Source organism: Coenobita brevimanus, chromosome 56 (assembly GCF_032717465.1).
Source record: "Coenobita brevimanus isolate Jiangsu-jjx chromosome 56, ASM3271746v2, whole genome shotgun sequence".
NCBI lineage: Eukaryota > Metazoa > Arthropoda > Malacostraca > Decapoda > Coenobitidae > Coenobita > Coenobita brevimanus.
Genome location: NC_137009.1, coordinates 11063667 through 11086667, shown reverse-complemented (window position 1 = coordinate 11086667; position 23001 = coordinate 11063667). Strand labels below are relative to the sequence as shown.

General features: G+C 41.1%; 1 protein-coding gene across 1 annotated transcript; it reads left to right on the top strand.

Moving 5' to 3' along the window:
- Positions 1 to 2188: 2188 nt before the first annotated feature.
- LOC145401639 (carbohydrate sulfotransferase 1-like) lies at positions 2189 to 20200 on the top strand. The gene is made up of 2 exons (XM_080273831.1): positions 2189 to 2270; positions 19542 to 20200. The coding sequence occupies exons 1-2, from the start codon at positions 2189 to 2191 to the stop codon at positions 20198 to 20200; spliced, it is 741 nt and encodes a 246-aa protein (XP_080129957.1).
- Positions 20201 to 23001: the final 2801 nt, after the last annotated feature.

Here is a 23001-nt window from a genome sequence, read left to right as displayed (position 1 = left end):
CATGAGTAGTAAACACTGAAATACCGATCGTGTAGGGATAAGGATGGAACACCGCGGCGATGAGAGAGGTCTACGGGACCCACTAAGAGAAGGGGAATTGACGAGGCGAATAGTCTTTTACTTCACCCTGTTTAGTAGAGCTGAAAGTGATGAGCCCCTGACACACGAGACACATAAGAGCAAATAATGACACTGCACAATTCAATGCCTGTGCAGGAGTAAAGAGAATTTGGAGTCGGTTCAGAACATCCAGTCTCTTGGAAGTGGATTTTACAGGTATGATAGTGTGATCTTTCCATTATAGATCCCAAGAGAAAAAAATCCCGTAGATATTAAGAGATTTTGAAGGATTGATTAAATGATACTCCTATGAAGAAAATGACATCATCATAGTAAAGAGGATAATCACTTTATTCAAACAGGTTCGTCTTGAACTGAACAAAACTGTCTGAAGATAGGCAAAATGCACTGTATATCATTTTAAAAACTCGCCAGCATGGTGAAGGTGTCTGGTGTGTATATAAAAATCTGAGTTTAATAAGGTGAGAGTGGCAGTGTTCATTGAATATGCACGCTATAATAATTATCGAGGTAAAGAAAATACAGAACAGGCTTTGCGACAGATGTAAAGCAGTGATGGAGCAAATGGTCAGGAACTGTAGTGATTTTACTGAAAGACTTGAATGGAAGAGCTGACGCTGACCCAGTAATTAATACAGTGGGTGATAATGGAGTGGCAAGTGAGAATGGTAGTCCGTAGACGGCGACTTAAGTATACTTGTCAGAAAGAGATTTTATCTTTAGTTTTTGTGAAGCATACAAAATTTCTTTGTATGGAGATTGAAGAGAATGCTAAGAGGAATTAGACTGATTATTTTTTGTGGAGATAATGATGCTTGTTGACATGAGGCCAGTGAGACAAAGCAGAAGCTTTTCTTATCATATGACTGTGGTACGCAAAGCAAAATTGAGAGCAGGGTGGATAAGGGGCACGCGGAGTATTCATATTGAAAGTCGTGAAACAAAAAGAAAAAAACAAAACACAAGGAGATGAATATGAGGTTAAGGTAGTGGAGGAGGAATGATTAATGAACTGGGAGGAAATGGATTTGGAAAAGCAGTGGAGTGCTTGCGGTGAATATTTTTGCAAGGAGTATTAAATCATGAATGCTACAGCAGTGTGTGGCGTTGCAAGGGCAGCAACTGGTAAGAAAGGTAAAGGGGTCAGACTTTGTAGGCTGCACAGGGTAGAAGAGCAGTGAAAAAAATTAATTGAAAAAAGTTACTAAAGTGGATCATGAAAGTGGTTCCTCTGAAAGATGTAGGGAATACTGAGAGTAAGAACACATGCAGAAATTTGTAAGAGAAAAAAGGAGGCAAATGATCATCAGTGAAGAAAAATACCAGCTACTCTGAAAGCAGGAAACAATTTTGGATAAAGGTGTGAAAATGCAAAATGATGATGGAAAAAAGTATGACAGTTGAAAGGAGATGATGAAACTAGACCGCTAATATTGTTAGGTCTGGGGGGGGGGGACGCTATGAAGGAATGCTATGTCTGAAAATGTGACTTTGACAGAGGCGAAGAAAGCTCTGAAAAGGCTGAGGGATGGGTAGGGATCAGGTGGTGATAAGCCTAGTGCAGAGGCGATTAATCTCAACGGTCCAGGCTGGTGATGCACACCCCTCACCCATACACAGGTAGAGAAAATCGGCGAAAAAAATCATGTCATAAAAGAATTAGAAAATATTGTAAACAAAGTAAAAAAAAAAAGTTGCATATAATTATTTCCAACGACCGTGAGTGAGAGAGAATACAAGCGTCCATTGAGAAAAATTAGTGAAACTTTTTTTATGGGAAGATTTTCGGGCGAAGCACTTGGGGTTCAAACTTGCAGGCGACTCGACACTCTGACTCTTTTTGTATATGGAAGAGGCAGCAAGGCATGGAAGAGTTAAATACACCAGTTTATTGCAATAATTTCATTAAAGGGTGTATTTTCCTATAATAATTATCTTTACGTATTAAACCTAGAGATTATTCTCACGCATATTATTTATCGAACCTTAGAAATAGGATAACCGTATAATAGAAAAACAAGAATGGCAGGTGGGGGGCTGAGTGGGCACAAGATGTTGAAAGACAACAGGCAGACGGGTAACCATTCATGTGACAGGGAGTATGATAATGACTGAGCTTGAGAGGAATCAACCACGCATCCTTGTGGAGGAAGGCATACCAGTAACCATGAAGAACAAAAAGCGTTCAGGTATATTCGGAATACGCCGGGAAAGCATGTCAGTTTTGGAACATTTCCCAGGGAATGTAAGTAATGCATTCCGAAACGTCACTTGAGGCATGGGGATTAATTACTGTATCGCAGAGAACGGAATCAAAGTGTTTGTTGGAAAAGTGCAAGAAAGCTTAGATGAGTGGACTAGCACCAGTGGAGTAAAACTGTGATTGTGCCTTCGTACAAAAGTCAACGTGACCGAAGTGAGTGCAGAAATGATTGTTGTATAAGTCTACCCAATCTTCTAGGGAAGTTAAAATACATGATATTACTATAGTGAGCGTAAGTAATATAATATTTGGTGAAAGGTGAACAGGGTAATTTTAAGAGTGGGTGGAGACGTGTGCATAAATATGCGCAGTAAGACAGACAGCGGAGAAAGCATATGAGAAGAACTAAATTGTTTATGGCGTTTATGGATTTAGAAAAAGCATATGGCAGGGTGACTAGGGAAGGTTTGTGGAAGATTTTACGTATGTGCAGTGTGGATGGAAATTTGTTGAATGGTATAGTCTTGTGATGAAGCAGGTGCATGAGTAGGTGGATGTGAGTGGTACAACGTTTTGTGTTGGAGTGAGGATCGGACATGTAATCTCCTCATGTCTTCATTATATGCTGTACGTTGATGGAGTTAAAAGAAAGGTTTTGGCTCTGCATTAGTTGTGGAGAGAGGGATGGCAGTAACTAATGAATGATGGAGTATGTCATATCTAATATATGCAGATGATGCTGTGTTGATTGCGAACAGTGATCAGAGGCACTGTAGATAAGTGCAGAGTTTTGTGAGCATGTATGAGTGTCATGTTAAAGTAAATGTGGATAAAAGTAAAGTTATGGATACTAAGATGCAGTTATGTGTGATGTGCTGGTGAATGGTGAGAGACGTATATTGCAAGAAGTGCTGACCGAGATGTTAGAATGGTCGTTTGTTTTCTGAAACAACGTCAGTTCTATCCCAGGCTGCTGTAGGGAACAGTTCAGTGACTGCATTGTGCAAAAAACAGACTTTACTTAGCTTCCACAAAACCCACTGACATGCCATAAAAACACACCAACTAATACAGTGCACCAGTCCCGAATGGACGGTGGGCATTGCGCCTAAGTGCTGACACAGGAAAAGGCATCTATCATGTTCGAGGCTTGCTGGGCCCCTGGGAACGGGCCAGTGCCCGAAGCAGAACACACACACACACACACACACACACACACACACACACACACACACACACACACACACACACACGCACGCACACACACACACACACACACACAGGTACCTTGATGCAGTAACACGTAGAAGTAGATATACCGCGGAAATAGGAAGTAGTGTGGCACAGGGAAGGAATGTGTACCACGAAGACTGTTGTACTAACCAGCGGTCTGAATGTGAAAGCGTTAATAATACATGAATGTGTGCTATTGCCCACATTAACACAGGGGAGTGAGAACTGAGAGACTTTTGGTATGACACGTTACTTAAAAGTAAACAGTGTAGAATAAGAGCAGGGAAAATGAGGTTATTGAGGAATGTGTGTGGAGTGCGTAGAGTGGACAAAATCAGAAATACTGTGATTTCCGACTGGTGTGGATTCAGGCCTTGTTCAAACAAATTCATGCTGGTGTGGACGGTTGTGGGTGGGAGTTTTGCACAAGTGGGCCTACTACATGCGGACAGGTAGGAGTCGAGGACTTCTTTAGATTATAGTGATGCAGAACTCTTGCCCATGCTCAGAAGGAATTTTGTGTGGATGCGGCTCTAAGAAAGCCTGTAGGTAACAGTTTGAAGAATGTGCTGGATGTTGTGGCCATACACTGAAAATGGATTTATGTAAAGTGGTGAATAAAAGGCATTTGTGAACGAGTCTTGAGGTAAGGGGAAGTGTGGAAGGTAAATAAAAAGTTGGCTGTACTGTATATAGTAAATGAGATTGGGAGAAAGTAAAGTATGAACAATAGTCTACTGAGGCAAGGAAAATGAAAGGGAATTGTTTAGGTTAGAATAGTTATGTACAGAGGAGCATATGACTATGGTTTAGCCACAATTTTGTACTCGACTGCCGATGGATCGAAAGTCTTTCAGGCAGCATGAAGCACAACTTATGATCATCATCAGAATCTTCATCTGTTTCCCATTGAAGGAAGAAATGTGGCAAGGTTAAGACAAGAGAATGGACTGTAGAGAGAAAATATCAACAGCATGCCCAGTGAAATGTGTCATCATTCAGGTCTCCAGAATTCTGGTTCTGTATTGCATATGTAACCATCTGCATATATACTGTATACTGGCATATTATCATAGATGCATTTCACAGTATCAGCCAGATAATCAAATCGTGGACTATAAAGTTAAGGATATAACTTTAACTTTTGCCCCCCCCCTCCCACAATTCCACGTGAAAACGAGTTAAAACAATGGAGTAAAAGTCTCACGGTTTGGCAACACTGTATTGAAATTTGAGTGTTGTACAGCCATACTTACCATTTTTTTGCACATATATATATATATATATATATATATATATATATATATATATATATATATATATATAATATATTTAATGCAGGCCATTTAATTAAGTACTCATTGTCACCTACTGTACCTCCTTTGCTGACTTATGAAAACAGATACTGTCATACATAAGTTTAATAATTTTATTCAGATTCTTTTTTGTATCTGTTCAGTGTTTTTAGTTACAGTGCTTTTGATACCTCCTCCATGACGGGTGCTGGGTACCAGCTGCCACAAAAAGACAGGAAAGGACATCATCATACGGTGCTTGACATTGGATACTGTAGTTCCGAGATTCACGATTTTTGCTTTCTTCTACGAGTCAGTGGGATGCGTGCCAAAGAAAAGAAAGTGTTTCAAAGTAACGAAGGATTCATGAAGTTTATAGAATGGGGAAGCGATCCGTCATTGGTAAAAATAAAACCGTATTCTATGAAATAATGCGTCAGTAATGCCCCAGCGGTGGAGTTTCATAGCCGGCAAAGATCGCTGATACTACAGGTTTACGTGCTCATTTTTATATGCAGCACAATAAGTGCAGATAGAAGGAAGTAATGAATGGTAATAATAAAAAATAATTATAACAGGCTTTTACTTTCTTTTTCTCGAAACTAAAATTTTGCGTATATCGTTATTCTGTCACTCTTTGAGAATCAGCTTTTGTTCCGTTAGTGCCATTTCAAACTTCATGAACTTATCCACAAACGTCAAGTATCAAATACACATCAGTTTCATATTTTTTGTGGTCTAATTTTTTTAAAATGTGGTACAAAGAAAGGTTTATCTGTCATGAATGTTGCTTCTTTTTTTTTCAAATAAGCCTAGTTCACTTTGCTATACGAAATTTATTCATCTGAATCTGTATATTCAGCTACATTACTTGGAAGTAAATCCTCCTAATCATTTTAGAGCAGGGGTTCTTATCCGAGGATATCCATACCCCTTGGTGGTATGGGGACCAAAATCTTGGGATATGGGAATTGTTCTTAGAAAAAGCAAAATAAATTATTGTATTACTAATTTTTTTTTTCCTTTTTTCCAAAAATAGTCAAGATCAGCTTGATTAAACTTGTATTTTTTTTTCTGCAGTAAAACTTGTCTGCTGTGAGAAGTAAGTCGCCCTTTTATTATCTGAAACGGGTGAATCAAAGTTATGTTATAAAATAATTGTATCTTGTTTGTATATTTGTCATTGGCCGTTTTTCCACAAGCGAATAAGCAGGGTAAAGTTCTGATGGCTTTCATTCCAGTTCTGTACCTAGTTATCCATATGTAAAGTAAAATCAGGCTATTAATATCTTTTCAACTGGCACCTTACGGGGTGTCCACCTCTGTGGCGGGGGGAACACAATCTGGTAGCACGATGGAGTGGTGCTGTGCGGCCAAGTTGTGTTAGGAAGAATTCTATCACCGTATTCCCTGCGTGTCGTAAATGGCTAATAAAAGAGAAGGGGTGAGGGGACTAGGGATCTCCTCCTCTGTATTTTTGTTCTTACAATGAGACAGGGCATAGAAAGGGAAGGGGTACTGAATTATCCCCGTACCATGAAATTTGGGTCTATGAATATGCGTGGATGTAGTACGATTGAGGCTAAAAGGGAGGAGATTGGGAGAATCTTTGTGAGAAGAAAGTTGGATGTGTTAGCTTTTTAAGTGAAACAAAGATGAACGGGAAAGGTGAATCTAAGTTTGTTAGTGTGACTGGAAGGATGTCCGTTGTTGACAGAGGAAGAGCAAGAGAAGGAGTGACCTTGCTAGTGAGTCTGGAAATGCAGCAGTGTGTGATAGAATGGAAGGTGACATCGAGATGAATGTGGGTGAAAGCAAAATTTGGACGTGAGTTGAGGGTATTTCTGAGTCATTTGGGCCTGGTAGTGAAGGGGATCAAAAAGAGAGGGAGTCTTTCCGGATTGATGTTGACGGGTGTCTGCAGAGTTTTGGAACAAATGTGAATGTGGTAATGATGGGAGATCTGAATGCTAGAGTGGAAAATGTGGCAGTTGAAGGTGTCGTTGGTAGGCTATGCATGGTGTGCCTGGAAGAAATGAAAATGGGGGAAGAATGATAGGGATGTGCGTTGAGCGAGAGATAGGGATTGGAAATACTTTGTTTGAGAAGAAAGATGTTTTTAAGTATACATGGGTGAGACAGGAGGGTGGATGAGTTTTTGATAAAACATTGATGGACCATGTGGTTGTGCCCAGGAATGTAAGCGGGAGATCGTTGAATGTGAGAGTTTTGAAAGGGGAGGGTGGAGGTATGTCTGATCACTACCTGGTGGAGGGGAAGTTGAGAGTAGGTATGAGGTGGGTGAGAGCTAAGAGAATTGGGTGTGTCAGGGAGGTCTTGAAAGTGAGTGAGTTGGATAAATGAGAGAAAATGATAGAGTATCAGGAGAAACTGAAAGACGAGTGGAATGCAGTGAAAGATCAGGAAGAAGGTGGTGTTGAGGAGGAATGGCAGCTGTTTAAGAGTGCTGTGGTAGGGTATGAAGAAGAGGCGTTTGGTGTGAGACGAGTGGGTGGTAATGTGAGAAAGGGAAGGGAATGGTGGTGTGAGGAAGTAAGAATGGCTGTAGCTGAGAAGAGACGTGCATATGAAGAATGGCTGCAGGGGAAGGATGAGACGTCATATATGTATAAGGAAAAGAGGAATAGGGCGAGAAGGGCTGTGCATGATGCTAAAGTAGCAGCAGATGAGGGGTGTGGTTGGCGGTTGACTGAGAATTTTCAACAGAATGAGAAAATGTTTTGGAAGGAGGTGAAGAGGGTGGGAAAAGGAGAGTCTGGGAAAAACAGTGAGTAAAAGCAGAGGATGGGAGGATGCTAACTGAGATGGATGCAGTAAGGAAGAGGTGGGCAGAGTATTTTGAAAGATTGTTTAATGTAGAGGAGGAAAGGGAGGCTGAGGTTGTGGCAAATGGAAGGGTGCAAGGAATAAATGTGTTGGGAGAGTTTAATGATTCATTGATTACGATGAAGGAAGTGGTGGAGGTAGTAAATGAAATGAAAGCAGGGAAAGCTGTAGGTATGGAAGGGTGTACTGTGGAATGTTTGAAAAGTGGTGGATCAACTACTGTTAATTGGCTAGTAAGATTGCTGAATGTGTGTTTTGTGAGTGGTATGGTGCCAATTGACTGGGCAAGTGCGTGTGTTGTTCCATTGTATACAGGTAAGGATAACAAGAATGAATGTATTAGTTTTAGGGGTATAAGTCTATTGAGTGTTGTATGTGAGGTGTGTGGTAGAGTGATGAAAAAGAGAGAGAGGGTACAGAGGGAGTGAATGGTGATGAGCATTGTGGTTTTAGGAGAAGGAGTGGATGTGTGGATCAGGGATTTGCTGTAAGATAGGTGTGTGAAAATTATTTGGCAAAAGGTAAGGATGTCTTTTGAGGATTCATGGATTTAAAGAAAGCATATGATAGAATTGATAGGGAGGCAATGTGGACTGTTTTGAGCTTGTATGGACTAGGTGGTAGGTTGTTAAAAGGAGCATGTGTAAGAGTGGAAAATACTGTGAGCGATTGGTTCCCTTTGAGAGCGGGGCTGCAACAGGGATGAGTGATGTCGCCTTGGCTGCTTAATATTTATATGGATGGTGTTGTAAGGGAGGTTAATGCAAAAGTGTTTGGTGGAGGTTTAAGTCTGGTGAATGCTGATGGTAGAGAGTGGGATCTGAATCAGCTACTGTTTGCTGATGATACTGCACTGGTGACTGATTTGGAGGAGAGATTGCATTAAAACAACAAGACAAAATTCAGAACAAACCTATTAGAATTATTAACAACCCTGCCATTACAAATAAACTACATCCCCTACAAGTAGGAAGGAATGTTGCCTCCCTTGCATTATTTTACATATATTTTTATATCAAATGCTCGGAAGAAGTTGCATCCATGGTGCCACCTCTCCATGCCTTCCCTCGTGCACGAACATCTGGTAGCGCTTATGACTGGAATGTCACTCAGCCATATTGCAGAACTTCTGCCTATCAGAATTCTTTCATTCCCCAAACTGCATTCTCTCTGGAACTCACTTCCCCAGAGTTGCTTCCCTCCAAATTTCAACCCACAGCTGTTCAAATCTAACCGTTACAGATATTTTATGAACAGAGGACACCAGTAATTTGGTGTATGGATTATTTTTTTTATTCATTTGTTTTTCCTTCCCCCGTTCTCTTATTAAAAAAAAAAGTTGATAGAGGAGTTTGGAAGGATGTGAGAAAGGAGGATATTGAGAGTAAATAAGAGTAAAGTGATGAAGTGTACGATGTTGGTAGATGGTAGAAGGATGAATGTAGTTTTGAATGGTGAGTCGCTTGAGGAAGTAATTTTAAGTATTTAGGGTCACATGTTGCTGTGGATGGAAGAATAGATGTAGAAGTGAAGTTTAGAATGAATGAATTAGAAAAGTTGCTTGGAAGAATGAAAAAAGTGTTTAGATGTCGTTTACTTTGAATGGATGTTAAGAGAAGGCTGTATGAGGGTGTAGTGGTACTGGCTGCATTATATGGGTCTGAAACTTGGAATATGGGAGTATGGGAGTAGCAGAGAGGAAGAGATTGAATGTAATGGAGATGAGATGTCCGGGGAGTATGTGTGGAATGACACGTATGGATCGAGTGAGAAGTGATTAAATGCAAAGGAGAACTGGAGTTATGCGGGAAATGGCTTATTGAGCTGTGCAGAGAGTGTTGCAATGATTTGGACAAACGGAGAGAATGGATGAAGAGTGATTGGTGAAAAAGGTGAAGATCAGATGTGAGAGGTATAAGGCTGTTAGGAAGACCACGAATAGAATAGATGGACAGTGTGAGGCGAGTGTTAGATGCGAGAGGGATGTCTGTAGAGCAAGGAAGAGTGGCTGCTCATAATAGGGATGACTGAAGAGAAATTGTGGATGAATAAATGGTGATGCAGCCCTGAGTGGATATTCTCTCGCATTTGTTCTGATCACCTGATCAGTTCAGGTGCTGGTAAGGGGATGGATCCATTATGACGTGGCAGGGGTGAACCAGCTCTACTGTCGGACCCTGCTGCGGATGTCGCTGTGTCATAAAATACTTTGTAGTAACTTGTAGAGAAGTTATATATATATTAGACTTGTGGACGAGCGGTTGTTATACTTGAGTAGTTTGTAAGTAGATAATCTTCGTTCCCTTTTGTCATGCAATGACAGGAGACGTAAAGATGAGTATGGGACTATTTTTATTTGTCTTGGAAATATTAACAAAGTCTGTCACACACGAGTGAAGTATAAAGTAGAGTCCCTTGAGCTACCTCCTGTCTCTCTCTCTCTCTCTCTCTCTCTCTCTCTCTCTCTCTCTCTCTCTCTCTCTTTCTCTCTCTCTCTTTCTCTCTCTCTCTCTCTCTCTCTCTCTCTCTCTCTCTCTCTCTCTCTCTCTCTCCCATGTTGCTAGGTCATTCTCCCTACTACCTGCCGGTTCTATGGCCCGTCTCCTTCTGCCCTCTGCTTCCTAAATTCTGGTGAAACAGGGGTCGTGTCACATGTGTTACATTGTGGTTGGAAAGTTCCAGAAACCTGTGTGTGAGTATGTGTGTATGTGTGTGTATGGTCACTAGGCTTTGTTTGTATGCTATCTCGCTGACACACTACCTATATCATCCCCTGACTTGCTACTTCCTGTGTATTGTCAGCATTTCCTCAGTTAACTTGCAAGATCATTTCCCTTTCCCAGGCTTGCCTGGAGCTGTCTATCTATCTATTTATCTATCTATTTATTATGATTTGTAAGTATAATATGGAGTCCTGACAGCTGATTGCACTGTGTAGTTGACCCTCGTGTTGTGTAGTGCAGTGAAGATCTGTTCCTTCTCTACTTGGGGCTAAGAGCTGTTTTCGCAGTCGTCCCTAACCTTTTGGGCCCGAACGTGTGTCGGGCCCAAACCAAAAGCACCTTTGGATTTCATAGTTGCTCCGAATGGCTTTTGGGAGCTTACTAACAAGGGGACGTCTGCCCGTGTTGATGAGGTAGGGTTGATAGTTCTGGGTGGCGAAAACACTTTCCATATGTAGAGAATATTTAAAAATTGGAACGTAATGAGTTTGATGAATAACATGGCTGGATAATCCACTTCACACAGTTCTTACTAATACATTCAGGAGTGAAGAAAGTCGCAAGAAGGCAGCAAAAATAACGAATAGGAAAAGTCATCGGAATGAAGAGCAAACTAACGGCAACCTCACCATGCTCCTACTTGAAATCGGAAGTAAGCTGAATCCTGATGAATGCTATGTATTGTAAAAATAGGCTTAAGTAAAAATAACCATGAAGTAACATGTATAACATCTAATGAGTGTGTGGTTTATTAACGGATATGCGATTAATACATGAACATTTTCTTTTCTAAACTTGGTGTTAGCTTCATAAACTTTTACATCGGGCATCAGATATTATAATTTTCATGAAAATATGAACGATTCTCGTATTTCTTTCGGGTCCGTTTATTGTTGAGCCTCCACCAGTCTGCGAAAGGCTAGTATTCGGATACGTAGTAGAAAGTGTCATAAAAACACGCAAACATATATTTTTTTTTCAATATTGAGTGGGTTTTTTTACCCCAGAAATATTACATTGGGTATATAATATGGAAGTAATAATGAAAATTTGTTACATATAATTATTCTTTTACTTTTTTACTTTCGGAACCGTCTGTTGAGGAGGCTGCAGGCCCCCCAAGAATGTTCCAGTAATTTGTCCGGGCCGTCCCGAATGCCGTCCCCAACAGAGGCCTCGAAAGGCTGGTTGGGGGGGACTTTGAAAACGAAAACGTGTGTTCGGAGGCGAGTAGGCTGTTGGGGGACTGCATTGGGGACGACTGTGAAAACGGCCCTTAAGATACGAATAAGTGTGTGTGTGTGTGGATGAGTATATTGGGAGTGTGTCGTCCTGTCTTGGGTACCCCTTTTTTGGGGAGTAAGCAGCCTAGGTAAATACATAGATAGACCTTGTAGGACTAGTGATGATGATGATGATTTCGACAGTCAGGTGAAGGGGGTATGAGGGCATCAAGGGCAATCCACTGGGAGTCTAGAAAGACAATAACGTTAAGACCCTCGACTTTAGAGAAGTAAGGCTTTAAACTGAAAATGCTAATATTAATAAAATCGTATTCTAGTACTATATACGTATACTAGTTTAAATTACTGCTTAAACAGCTTTTAAAGTGATCTTTTAATAATCCCAAAGTTTCCAATAAAAGTTTTCATGACCCTCACCGTATGAGGTACAAGTTGCTTTCTTAAAAATAAGGTATCAGTCGCTTGTCATGTGCTCCTCCATACACAGCTGATCTAACCCACATGATCTTCTGTCAGCTTCCAGAACTCATCAACTTTCATAATTCACTTTACCCTAATTTCTTTAATCTTTAGAGTTCCTTATAGTCTTTTCATTACTCTGTTTACATCCACATTCGCCAGATACCATACCATCACAGCATACTCTCATCAGCCCTATAGTAATCAGATATACTTTTTTTTTTTTACAAATCTTTCACGAATCATATTACTTCTTATTCTATCCACACTATGCACTCCTCACACATTCCCCGGTAAGAATGAGCACTCAGAAAGTGCAGCACTCTCGCTAGCTATTTAAACTATGTTCGAAAATTTGACTTTGAATTGTTACCTTCACCTTCGGCTTATTGTTCACAAAATCAAATTATTTCATCCTTGCCTGACTCTTAACTCATCCAACAAATTTGGTCTAGATCGTATCAGAACTGTCTGAGCTGACCCTGCCCTGTGACCGAGACCATTGATCTTTCCATTTGACTTTCACTTTTGACTGATTGTTCTCAAAATTCAATCCATTTATCATTCCCTTATGTTGAAACTTTCCACAAAATTGGATCTGAATCGGATAAAAACTGTTTAAGTTAATCCTGCCATTTGACCTTGAAATTTGACCTAGAGTTTTCAGAAATAATCGATCAACCACTTGGGTTACCCTCAGTCCTACGACCAAAATTATGTCAGATAAATTGGAACTGATCTAGCTGTTTTGTCCACACAATGACACACGGATCGAACTTTGACCTAAATCTGTGACTGATTATTTTAATACATGAGGTTCATTCTTTTCTTATCAGTCCTAATGGACCAATGTTCAAATCCGCGCTACGGCATGGAACAGTTTATGGATCTGAATTTCATAAAAGCAGTCTTTACTGATCTACCAAGAGACCCGCCGACATGTTGTAAAAATAGCCTCACTAATACCAAAACATACACTAGCATGTATTCGATATGGATGGTGGGTGTTAGCGCCGAAGCGTTGGCATGGAGAGGTGTATGGTATGAAGGAGGACTCCTGGGCTTTGGGAGCAGGCTGTGAAGCCTATACCCAGAGTCGGACACATAAATAAAAAAAGAAAAAAAGAAAACTTTGTTTGGTCAAGCTTTGACCTAGCTCTGTGACCTTGGCCTTAGACCTATTCTCCAAAAATCCTAAATATTACTCCTTGGCTGTTCTTGAACCTCCCCACCAAGTTTGGTTAAAATCGGGGAAAAAAGTTTAAATTATTTTGGTCAGTCACACACACACACACACACACACACACACACACACACACACACACACACACACACATCCAGTAAAACATAGCACCCTCTCGGGCTTGGCGACCGCGTGTGTAATAATCTGATTTCCGCTGCTCGTAGTCTGTAGATTGCTTTCTCATGCCACATCAGATTCTTACACCCGGACGTCAAAGTACTGACACCCTGATGGAATCCTTCTGTCGCCTCCATAGTCAAGCCGTTAAATATAACGCACCAGCCACATGCTTCCCCTCCGCCATTCATCTTCCCTCCTACTTTGCACATTCCTCTTTCTTTTCTGTTACTGCACTCTTTGTTTAAGTCCACCCACCAGTCCAAGGTTCCCCTTGTTCACTAAGATATCATAGCCATTCATTGTCTCCCGAACCATTATTTTATGCTAGTGTTCTCCCGCTTACAAAGCACGGCACTCACATCCATCAACAAAGTTCTGCACCAATCAGCAATGCTCCTCCTCTACTACCAAGTTACACAGCATCCTTTTAATGTCAGATATTGGATACCATGCAGTAACACTTCCATCCCTCTCTCCACATGTCGTTTTCCCTCCATAATATATATATATATATATATATATATATATATATATATATATATATATATATATATATCCTACTTCGTATGATTTCCAATTTTTCAAACGCAGTGTGTTCGGACATCTCGAAATGAACGGATCTTGAATTTGCCTCTCTTTTGTATTTTTATTGTTTTCATCTTGGAAGGAACGGTTTGCGGGCTCCTGGCCTTTGGTTCCTTCTTCTTTGCATTATCATCATCATCATCATCATCAGCCATTACAGGTCCACTGCTGAACAAAGGATTCCCCCAACCTTCTCCACGAATTCCTTGACTGAGCCAATCTTTGTCACATTTTCCCTGCAAATTTCTCTATCTCATCCCTCCACCTCCTGTCTGGCCTTTTTCTGCCACGTTTACAGTCTCATGGTGTCCAGTCAGTCAACCTCTTGCTCCATCGATTATCCCTTATTCTTGCTAAATGGCCTGTCCACCTCCATTTCTGTTCTTTTATAACTTCTATAATATCTTTGAGTTTAGTCTGCTCTCTCACCCATGTTGATGTTTTCCTCTCTGTTAAAGATATTCCCAACATTGTCCTTTCCATTGCTCTTTGAGAACGAATTAATTTATTTTCCATCGATTTTGTCAGTTTTCAAGTCTCACAACCATACGTCATAGCTGGAATTATACATTCGTTATATACTTTTCTTTTCATACAAGCTGGCAAGCTACTTTTCATAATGTCTCTATGTTTACCGAAAGTTTTCCATCCAATTGTAATGCGTCTTTTTATTTCGCTATCCTTATCTTTCGTTAATTTTGGTATTTGTTCCAGGACTGACCAAACGATGACGACCAAGGACAGGACAAAGGACATGGTAATTGGAATTTGGAATGTAAGGGGAGCGAATGATGAGGTGAAAGAGAGAGAGATTGTGCAGGTGCTTCAGGGTGCGAAAGTGGATATATGTGGAATAACTGAAACAAAATGGAGAGTAGAAAGTGTGGGAGAATATGAGTATGGATGGGGAATATGTGCAGGAGTAGGTGAGAATGAGAGGGCAAAGGAAGGAGTATGTATAGTTGTGAGTAAAAGATGGAAGAGGAGCATAAGACAGTATGGATCAGTTGGGTCAAGGATTGTGTGGGTAAAGTTGAAAGTTGGAATACAAATGTGGGCGATTGTGTGTGTGTATGCACCAACGCAAGATCGTGCTAGAAGAGTGAGAGAAGAGTTCTGGACAAATGTAGAAGTGTGCATGGAAAAGTTTGGAAGGAATGAGAGAGTGTTTTTGATTGGTGATATGAATGGTAAAGTTGGGAATGTGAAGGTGGATGGAATAGTTGGTGAGTGGGGTGTGCCTGCTGAGATAGATGAGAATGGGAGTGCGTTAGTGGACATTTGTGCTGGGAGGGGGTTGGTGATAGCCAATACCCTCTTCAGGCATAAAATGATCCACGGGTATACATGGCGAGTGATGAGAAGGGTGAGTGGTGAACTGAATGAAAGGAAGGCAATGATTGATTATGTGAGTGTGGATGAAAGGATGCGAAGATGTTTAAAGGATGGAAAAGTGTATAGAGGTTGGGGGAGTGGACTTTCTGACCACTACTTGGTGGTGGCCAGAATTAGAATTCAAGTAAGATGGAAGAATAGAAGAAGGGAAAGACGAGAGGAAGGAGTAGGTGCAAGGAGAGTGGAAAGGTTACAAGACGATAAGAAAAAGGCAGAGTATAAGAGAGAAGTGGAGGAACGATTGGGCAAATATGAATTGGAGCAGATGGGAGACGTGGAAGGTGTGTGTAGGATATTTACAGAAGAAATATGTGCAGCATGTGATGTGGTGTGTGGAAGGAAGAGAAGACGGAGGGGAGTGCAAGGAACAGCGTGGTGGACTGAAGAGGTGAAACAGGCTGTGGCACAAAAGAAGAAAGCATACAATGAATGGATGAGAAATAGGGGCGTGGAAGAAGTTGAGAGGCGGAAGAGAGAGTTATATGTGGAAAGAAAGAGAGAGGTGAAAAGATTAGTAAGAGAGAGTAAGAAGAGAGTGGATGAGGAATTTGGAAGGAATTTGAGTGTAAAGTGGAGGGACTGTAAGAAAATGTTCTGGAGAGAGGTGAAAAGAGTAAGACAGGGAAATGAAGTTAGCAGGGGAGTGAAAGATAAAAATGGTAGATTACTAGTGGAGAAGGGAGAAAAAGTGAGCAGATGGAGAGAACACTTTAAGGAATTGTTGAACGTAGAGGATGGAAGTAATGCGAGTATAAGTGGCTGGGGAATGGTTGGGAGAAGGAGGGAGGTAAGAAGACAGGAAGAAATCAGTAGGATAGAAGTTGTGGAAGCAATGAAGAAAGTTAAATCGGGGAAAACCCCAGGAATTGATGGAGTGTGTGGTGAAATGCTGAAGCATGGGGGAGAGATAGTAGTAGAATGGATGTGGAAGATGTGCAGATTGGCCTGGGAGGAAGGTAGAGTCCCGGAGGATTGGAAGTCAGGTATACTTATTTCCTTGTACAAAGGAAAAGGGGAAAAAGAAGTGTGTGGTAAACATAGGGGCATTTGTCTTCTTAGTATGATAGGAAAAGAGTATGGTAGGATACTTATTGACAGAGTTAGAGAAAGAACAGAGAAATTACTTGGAGAAGAACAGGGAGGCTTTAGGAAGGGAAGAGGTTGTGTAGATCAGATATTCATCCTTAGATCTTTAGTGGAAAAGTTTCTAGAGAAGGGAAAGAAGTTATGTGCGACTTTCATGGATTTGGAGAAAGCATATGACAGGGTGGATAGACAAGGATTGTAGAAAGTGTTAAGAATATATGGAGTAGATGGGAAGTTGTTGAATGCTGTAAAGAGTATGTACGATGGTGCGAAGGCTGCAGTGCGTGTGGATGGTGAACTAAGTGAATTTTTCTCTTTGAAAGTTGGTTTGAAACAGGGATGTGTCATGTCTCCATGGTTATTCAATCTGTACATGGATGGGGTAATAAAAGAGGTACAAGGTAGGGTAGTGGATGTTGGAGTGGCCCTGGTGAGAGAGGATAGTGTTTGGAAACTCCCTGTACTGTTGTTTGCAGATGATACTGTGTTGTTGAGTGAAGACGAAATGGAGCTGCAAGGCTTGGTGGATGAGTTTGAGAGAGTGTGTAAGAAACGGAATCTAAAGGTGAATGTAGGGAAGAGTAAAGTGATGGTCTTTGAGAGAGGTGAAGTCAGTGAATGTACAGCGAGGTTGGATGGTGAGGAATTGGAAAATGTGAGTACATTTAAGTACTTGGGTAGTTTGATGAGTAAGGATGGAGGTTTGGAGGGTGAAGTGCTTGAAAGGGTACAGCAGGGAAGAAAGGTTGCTGGTTCTTTGAAAGCAGTGATAAGAAACAGGGAAGTGAGCATGGAAGTGAAAAAGTTTCTACATGACAGTATTGTGATACCAACTCTAACGTACGGAAGTGAAGCTTGGACGTTGTTGGAAGGACACAAGTCATGAGTGAGAGCAGTGGAAATGAGTTATTTAAGAGGAGCCTGTGGATTCACATGGAGAGACAGGCTGACGAATGACGAAATAAAAGAGCATTATGGTGTTGATGTGGATGTGATAGGAAGCGTTATGAGGAACACACTGAGGTGGTTTGGCCATGTGGAGAGGATGGAGGGTGAAAGACTGGCGAAGAGAGTGTATGTGAGTGAGGTCGAGGGGGGAAGAGGGAGGGGGAGGCCGAGGATGAGATGGGGGGATGGGGTGGAGAGGTATATGAGAGAGGGGGGTGTGAGTTGGGAGCAGGGCAGTGAAATGGCGGGGGACAGGGCGACTTGGATGCGATCTGTTTGTGGCCACCCCAAACGGGATTGAGGCGTTTGGCAATAGATAGATAGATAGATAGTCCCATGTAATTGTACTCCTCGACTTCTTCAAGAATTTCTCCACTTATTCTTATGACGCTCTTTGGTGTTTGAGAATTAAACATTACTTTAGTTTTACTCCGGTTCATCTTTAGCCGTACTTTGAGACTTTCTCTGTTCACGTCATTTAACATTTCTTGTAATGTCTCTGCTGTTTCTGAGATTAGGACAATGTCACCTGCAAATCTTAAATGGTTTAGCTTTTCTCCATCAATGTTCACCCCTTTGTTTTCCCAGTCTAGCTTTCTGAAATATTTTCTAGGCATGCTGTAAATATCTTTGGTGAAATTCTATCTCTCTGACGCACGCCCTTCTCGGTCTTAATTTTCTCTGAGCCCCATATGTAATTTAACAGTAGGAGTTCCCTCTTTATATATGTTTTCGAGCAGTTTTACAATTTTCTCATTCACTCCTTGTTCTCGCAATGAATTTATTATTGCTATGTGCTCCACTGAGTCGAAAGCCTTTTCGTAATCAACAAAACCTAAGCACAGTGGTTTATTATATTCTGTAGTTTTCTCAGTTAGTTGATTCATTGTGTGTACAGTAGATGATCAGTAGTCGAGTACCCGCTTCGGAATCCTGCCTATTCACGAGGTTGGCTTTCCTCCAGATTTGTAGCTATTCTATTTGTAAGGACTTTAGTGAAGAGGTTGTAAATGACCGATAGCAAGCTAATGGGTCGATAGTTACTAAGGTCTTTTGAGTTACCTTTTTTATAACGTAGAATAACTATTGCATTACACCATGTTTTGGGAATTTTCTTCTGTTTTATAGATTGGGTACACAAGTGAGCAAGTCAATTTTGTACTTCTGCTCCTGCATCCAACAGTAAATCTGCTACTATTCCATCTTCTCCCGGAGCCTTCCCTTTTTTCATATTTTTAAGAGAAATAATTATATCGTCTGGTGTTACTTGAAGTATTTCACTTGTGTCAGCTGAAAAGTTAGCTATTGGTACTACTGTCTTTGATGCATACAGTTCTTTGTAAAATTCTTCAACTCTCTTCAACAGCTTATCTCTGCATTTCATGGCTTCACCGTTTTTGTCTTTCAGTGATGTAATTTGTTGCTTTCCGAGTGCCATTTTACTTTGGACCTGTTGCAGACCTTTTCCTTTTTTGATGGTTTCTTTGATTTGATCCATGTTTCTCTTTCTTTTTTCTTCTCTTTGTCCTTTGTTGATAAGTTATTTAATTCATATATACATACATACACACACCTTGGCTGCTTCCCTTAAAAAAAGGAGGATAGCCGAGACGGACGACACACTCCCGATTTACTCACCCCCTCCATACACATTTTCTCGTAACTTAGTCCCAAGGTGCTCTATATCTCTGTCTGTCTGTCTGTCTATATCTATCTGTCTGTCTGTCTGTCTGTGTATCTATTTATTTATTTATTTATTTTATTTTATTTTTTTTTTAGAGAGAGAGGCTGGTTTGTTTGTGCATTGTTTGGCAGTTTCACAAGGCATACGAGTATTGTTGATAATTCTGCCTCTTGTGCCTTTTTTTTTTTTTTTTTCTTGCTTTCCGGACCCAACCTCACATCCTTCGGTGTGAAGAAAAGGTCAAGATAAATAATAATAATAACGATAATAATAACAATGATAACAATTATAGTAATAATAATAATAATAATAATAATAATAATAATAGTAATAATAATTAAAGGCATTGGGGAAATATTGTATTAATTAGTTAATGCCACATTTCTGTATGCCAGATAACAGTGAGTGGAGTCTGCTGGTGGGTCGGCAGGGGTGTCGGATGGCGCGACACCGGGTCATCAAGGTGGTGAGGGTCAGGCTGAGTCAGGTCACCCCATTGCTGCACTTCGCAGCATGGGCATGCTTCTTCACCACCAATAAAACCACTGCAGTCACTACACAGCATAAGGTAAACTTGAAGATTATTTACCTGGTTCGGGACCCTCGTGCCATCCTCAACTCTATATATGAGAAGAGAGAGGATTTTGTGAGTGAGCGACAGGACCCCAAGGTGTTATGTGAGAGTATGAGCAGAGACTTAACCACCCTACAGTCCCTGCGTATGGAGCGAGACAGGGTGAAGGTGGTGAAGTATGAGGACATGGTGACAAACCGAGTCAGGTCAGCGCAGGAAATATTTAACTTTATTAACATCCCACTGAACAAAAATGTCAGCAAGTTCTTATTCCTCCACAGTGAGAACAACACAGATCACATCAGCGGTAATGAATATTACTCCATCTTCAGGAGGTTCAACAACTCCATGGAGAGATGGCGGTGGCAACTGCAAGAGGATGTCAAGGGGCAGGTGGAGACTGATTGCCAACAGGTGCTGCACCATTTGGGTTATGAAGTCAGCACCACACATAACATCAGTACACACACCGTTCACTGATAACAGATTCACGCACTGACAAGTGACTGCAAGCAGTACACCCGCATTCCCTCAGCAATAACACACATCAATCAATTAACAATCTTGATTCTTTTTTCCGGTCTTTGATACGAAAAAAAAAAAAAAATGGGGTGAATAAGATCCTTCCCGAACGTCTTCTGATCAACCCAAGAATGGAACTGAAGCGTTTTCGTTTTTGAACCTTGTAGGCTATGCTGCCAATGACACAACCTTCATGATACTCTCACCGAAACTGGTCAGTTACAAAAGACAAGAGACACAAATATTAACAGTGTGTTGGGGTGACTGGCAATTCAAAGTAACCGTTTTTTTTTTTAGAACATCCAGCTATTATGGACAGAAGCTGTATATGGCTATCTTGTTAAGGAAGACTGTTTTGTATTGTCTGCAGACCTGTATATTGTAGTATGTCACGTTCTAAATTATATATATATATATATATATATATATATATATATATATATATATATATATATATATATATATATATATACACGTATCACGCAAAAACGGTAGGAGTTTTCAACAAACTGCAAAAGCAGAGTTATTAAGAGCCCGTTGAAGTGCACTTTTACCATTAAAAAAAAAAAAAAATGGAAAGGTCGACCGCTTGCCAGCGTCCTGCCAGATTAGCTGCAATTGTAAAAGGATCCATTTTTCAGCCCGTCCATGTGACTCCACAGGCTTCTATTAAATTACTCATTTCCACTGCTCTCACTCTTGACTTGTGTCCTTCCAACAACGTCTAAGCTTCACTTCCATACGTTAGAGTTGGTATCACAATACTCTCATGTAGTAACATTTTCACTTCCATGTTCACTTCCCTGTTTCTTATCACTGCTTTCAAGGAACCAACAACCTTTCTTCCCTGCTGTACCCTTTCAAGCACTTCAACCTCCAAACTTCCATCCCTACTCATCACACTCGTCAAGTACTTAAACGTACTCACATTTTCCATTTCCTCACCATCCAACCTCACTTTACATTCACTGCTTTCACCTTACTCAAAGACCATCACTTTACTCTTCCCTACTTTCCCCATTAGATTCCGTTTCTTACACACTCTCCCAAACTCATCCATCAAGCCTTGAAGCTCCTCTTCATCTTCATTTAACAACACAGTATCATCTGCAAACAACAGTACAGGGAGTTTCCAAACACCACTCTATCTCACTAAGGCCACTCCAACATCCACTGCCCTACCTTGTATCTCTTTTTATTATCCCATTCATGCACGGGCTGAACAACCATTGAGACATGACACATCTTTGTTTAAACCCAACCTTCAAAGACAAAAATTCACTCAGTTCACCATCCACACACACTGCAGCCTTAGCACCATCATACATACTCTTTACAGCATTCAACAACTTCCCATCTACTCCATATATTCCTAATACTTTCCACAATCCTTGTCTATCCACCCTGTCAAATGCTTTCTCCAAATCCATGAAGGTTGCATATAACTTCTTTCCCATCGCTAGAAACTTTTCCACTAAAGATCTATGAATGAGTATCTGATCTACACCACCTCTTCCCTTCCTAAAGCCTCCCTGTTCTTCTCCAACTAATTCCTCTGTTCTTTCCCTAACTGTGTCAATAAGCATCCTACCATACACTTTTTGTATTACACTAAGAAGACAAATGTCCCTATGAGCGTTGTGGTGTGGATGTGATGGGAAGCGTTAGGAGGAACACACTGAGGTGGTTTGGCCATGTGGAGAGGATGGAGGGTGAGAGACTGACGAGGAGAATGTATGTGAGTGAGGTGGAGGGGGGAGAGGGAGGGGGAGGCCGAGGATGAGATGGAGAGATGGAGTGGAGAGGTATATGAGAGAGGGGGGTGTGCGTTGGGAGCAGGGCAGTGAAATGGCGGGGGTCGGCGACGTGGAGGCGATTTGTTTGTGGCTACCCCTTACGGGATTAAGGCGTCTGGCAATAGATGGATAGATAGTACAAGGAGTGGGGAAATATTATGTAAAGTGCATATATGTTTACATATGTTATACTGTAATCCTGTGTGTGTGTGTGTGTGTGTGTGTGTGTGTGTGTGTGTGTGTGTGTGCTTACAGCCAAAACTGGAAAAAGGATTTTGATGAAACTTTGCAGTATGGTTGGAATTGGTCCCTAGATGGGCCTATTTCATGTCGATTGGTATATTATGAAAGGGCGTTTTCGACCCCTAATAATTGCCCCCATTGGTGTTACATTTGGAAGAGGCAGTGAGGCATTTCCACGTAGTTTCATTCATCCTTGGAGAGAGAGAGAGAGAGAGAGAGAGAGAGAGAGAGAAGGGGGGGGGAGGATGCTGTACACATGCAGTTCGATGTTTATTACTTCATTTATGCTATGAACAAACGATTTTATTCAGCAGAAAATAGTGGTAGTTGTGGTAGTGGTGGTGGTGGTATGGTAGTGGTGGTGATAGCTGTGATGATAATGGTGGTGGTGGTGGTTGTGGTAATGATGGTGTTGATGGTAACTGTGATGATGGTGGTGGTGGTATGGTAGTGGTGGTGATGGCTTTGATGATAATAGTGGTGGTGGTTGTGGTGGTGGTTGTGGTAATGATGATAATGTTGATGGTAACTGTGATGGTGGTGGTGGTGGTATGGTAGTGGTGGTGATGGCTTTGATGATAATAGTGGTGGTGGTGTGGTGGTGGTTGTGGTAATAATGGTGTTGATGGTAACTGTGATGATGATGGTGGTGGTATGGTAGTGGTGGTGATGGCTTTGATGATAATAGTGGTGGTGGTTGTGGTAATGATGGTGTTGATG

Excerpts from the sequence above, each read along its gene's own strand:
- LOC145401639 (XM_080273831.1), top strand. The coding sequence starts at position 2,189 with ATGACTGAGCTTGAGAGGAATCAACCACGCATCCTTGTGGAGGAAGGC. Across the intron at positions 2,271-19,541 it reads GAAGAACAAAAAGCGTTCAG|ATAACAGTGAGTGGAGTCTG; the intron begins GTATATTCGGAA and ends TCTGTATGCCAG.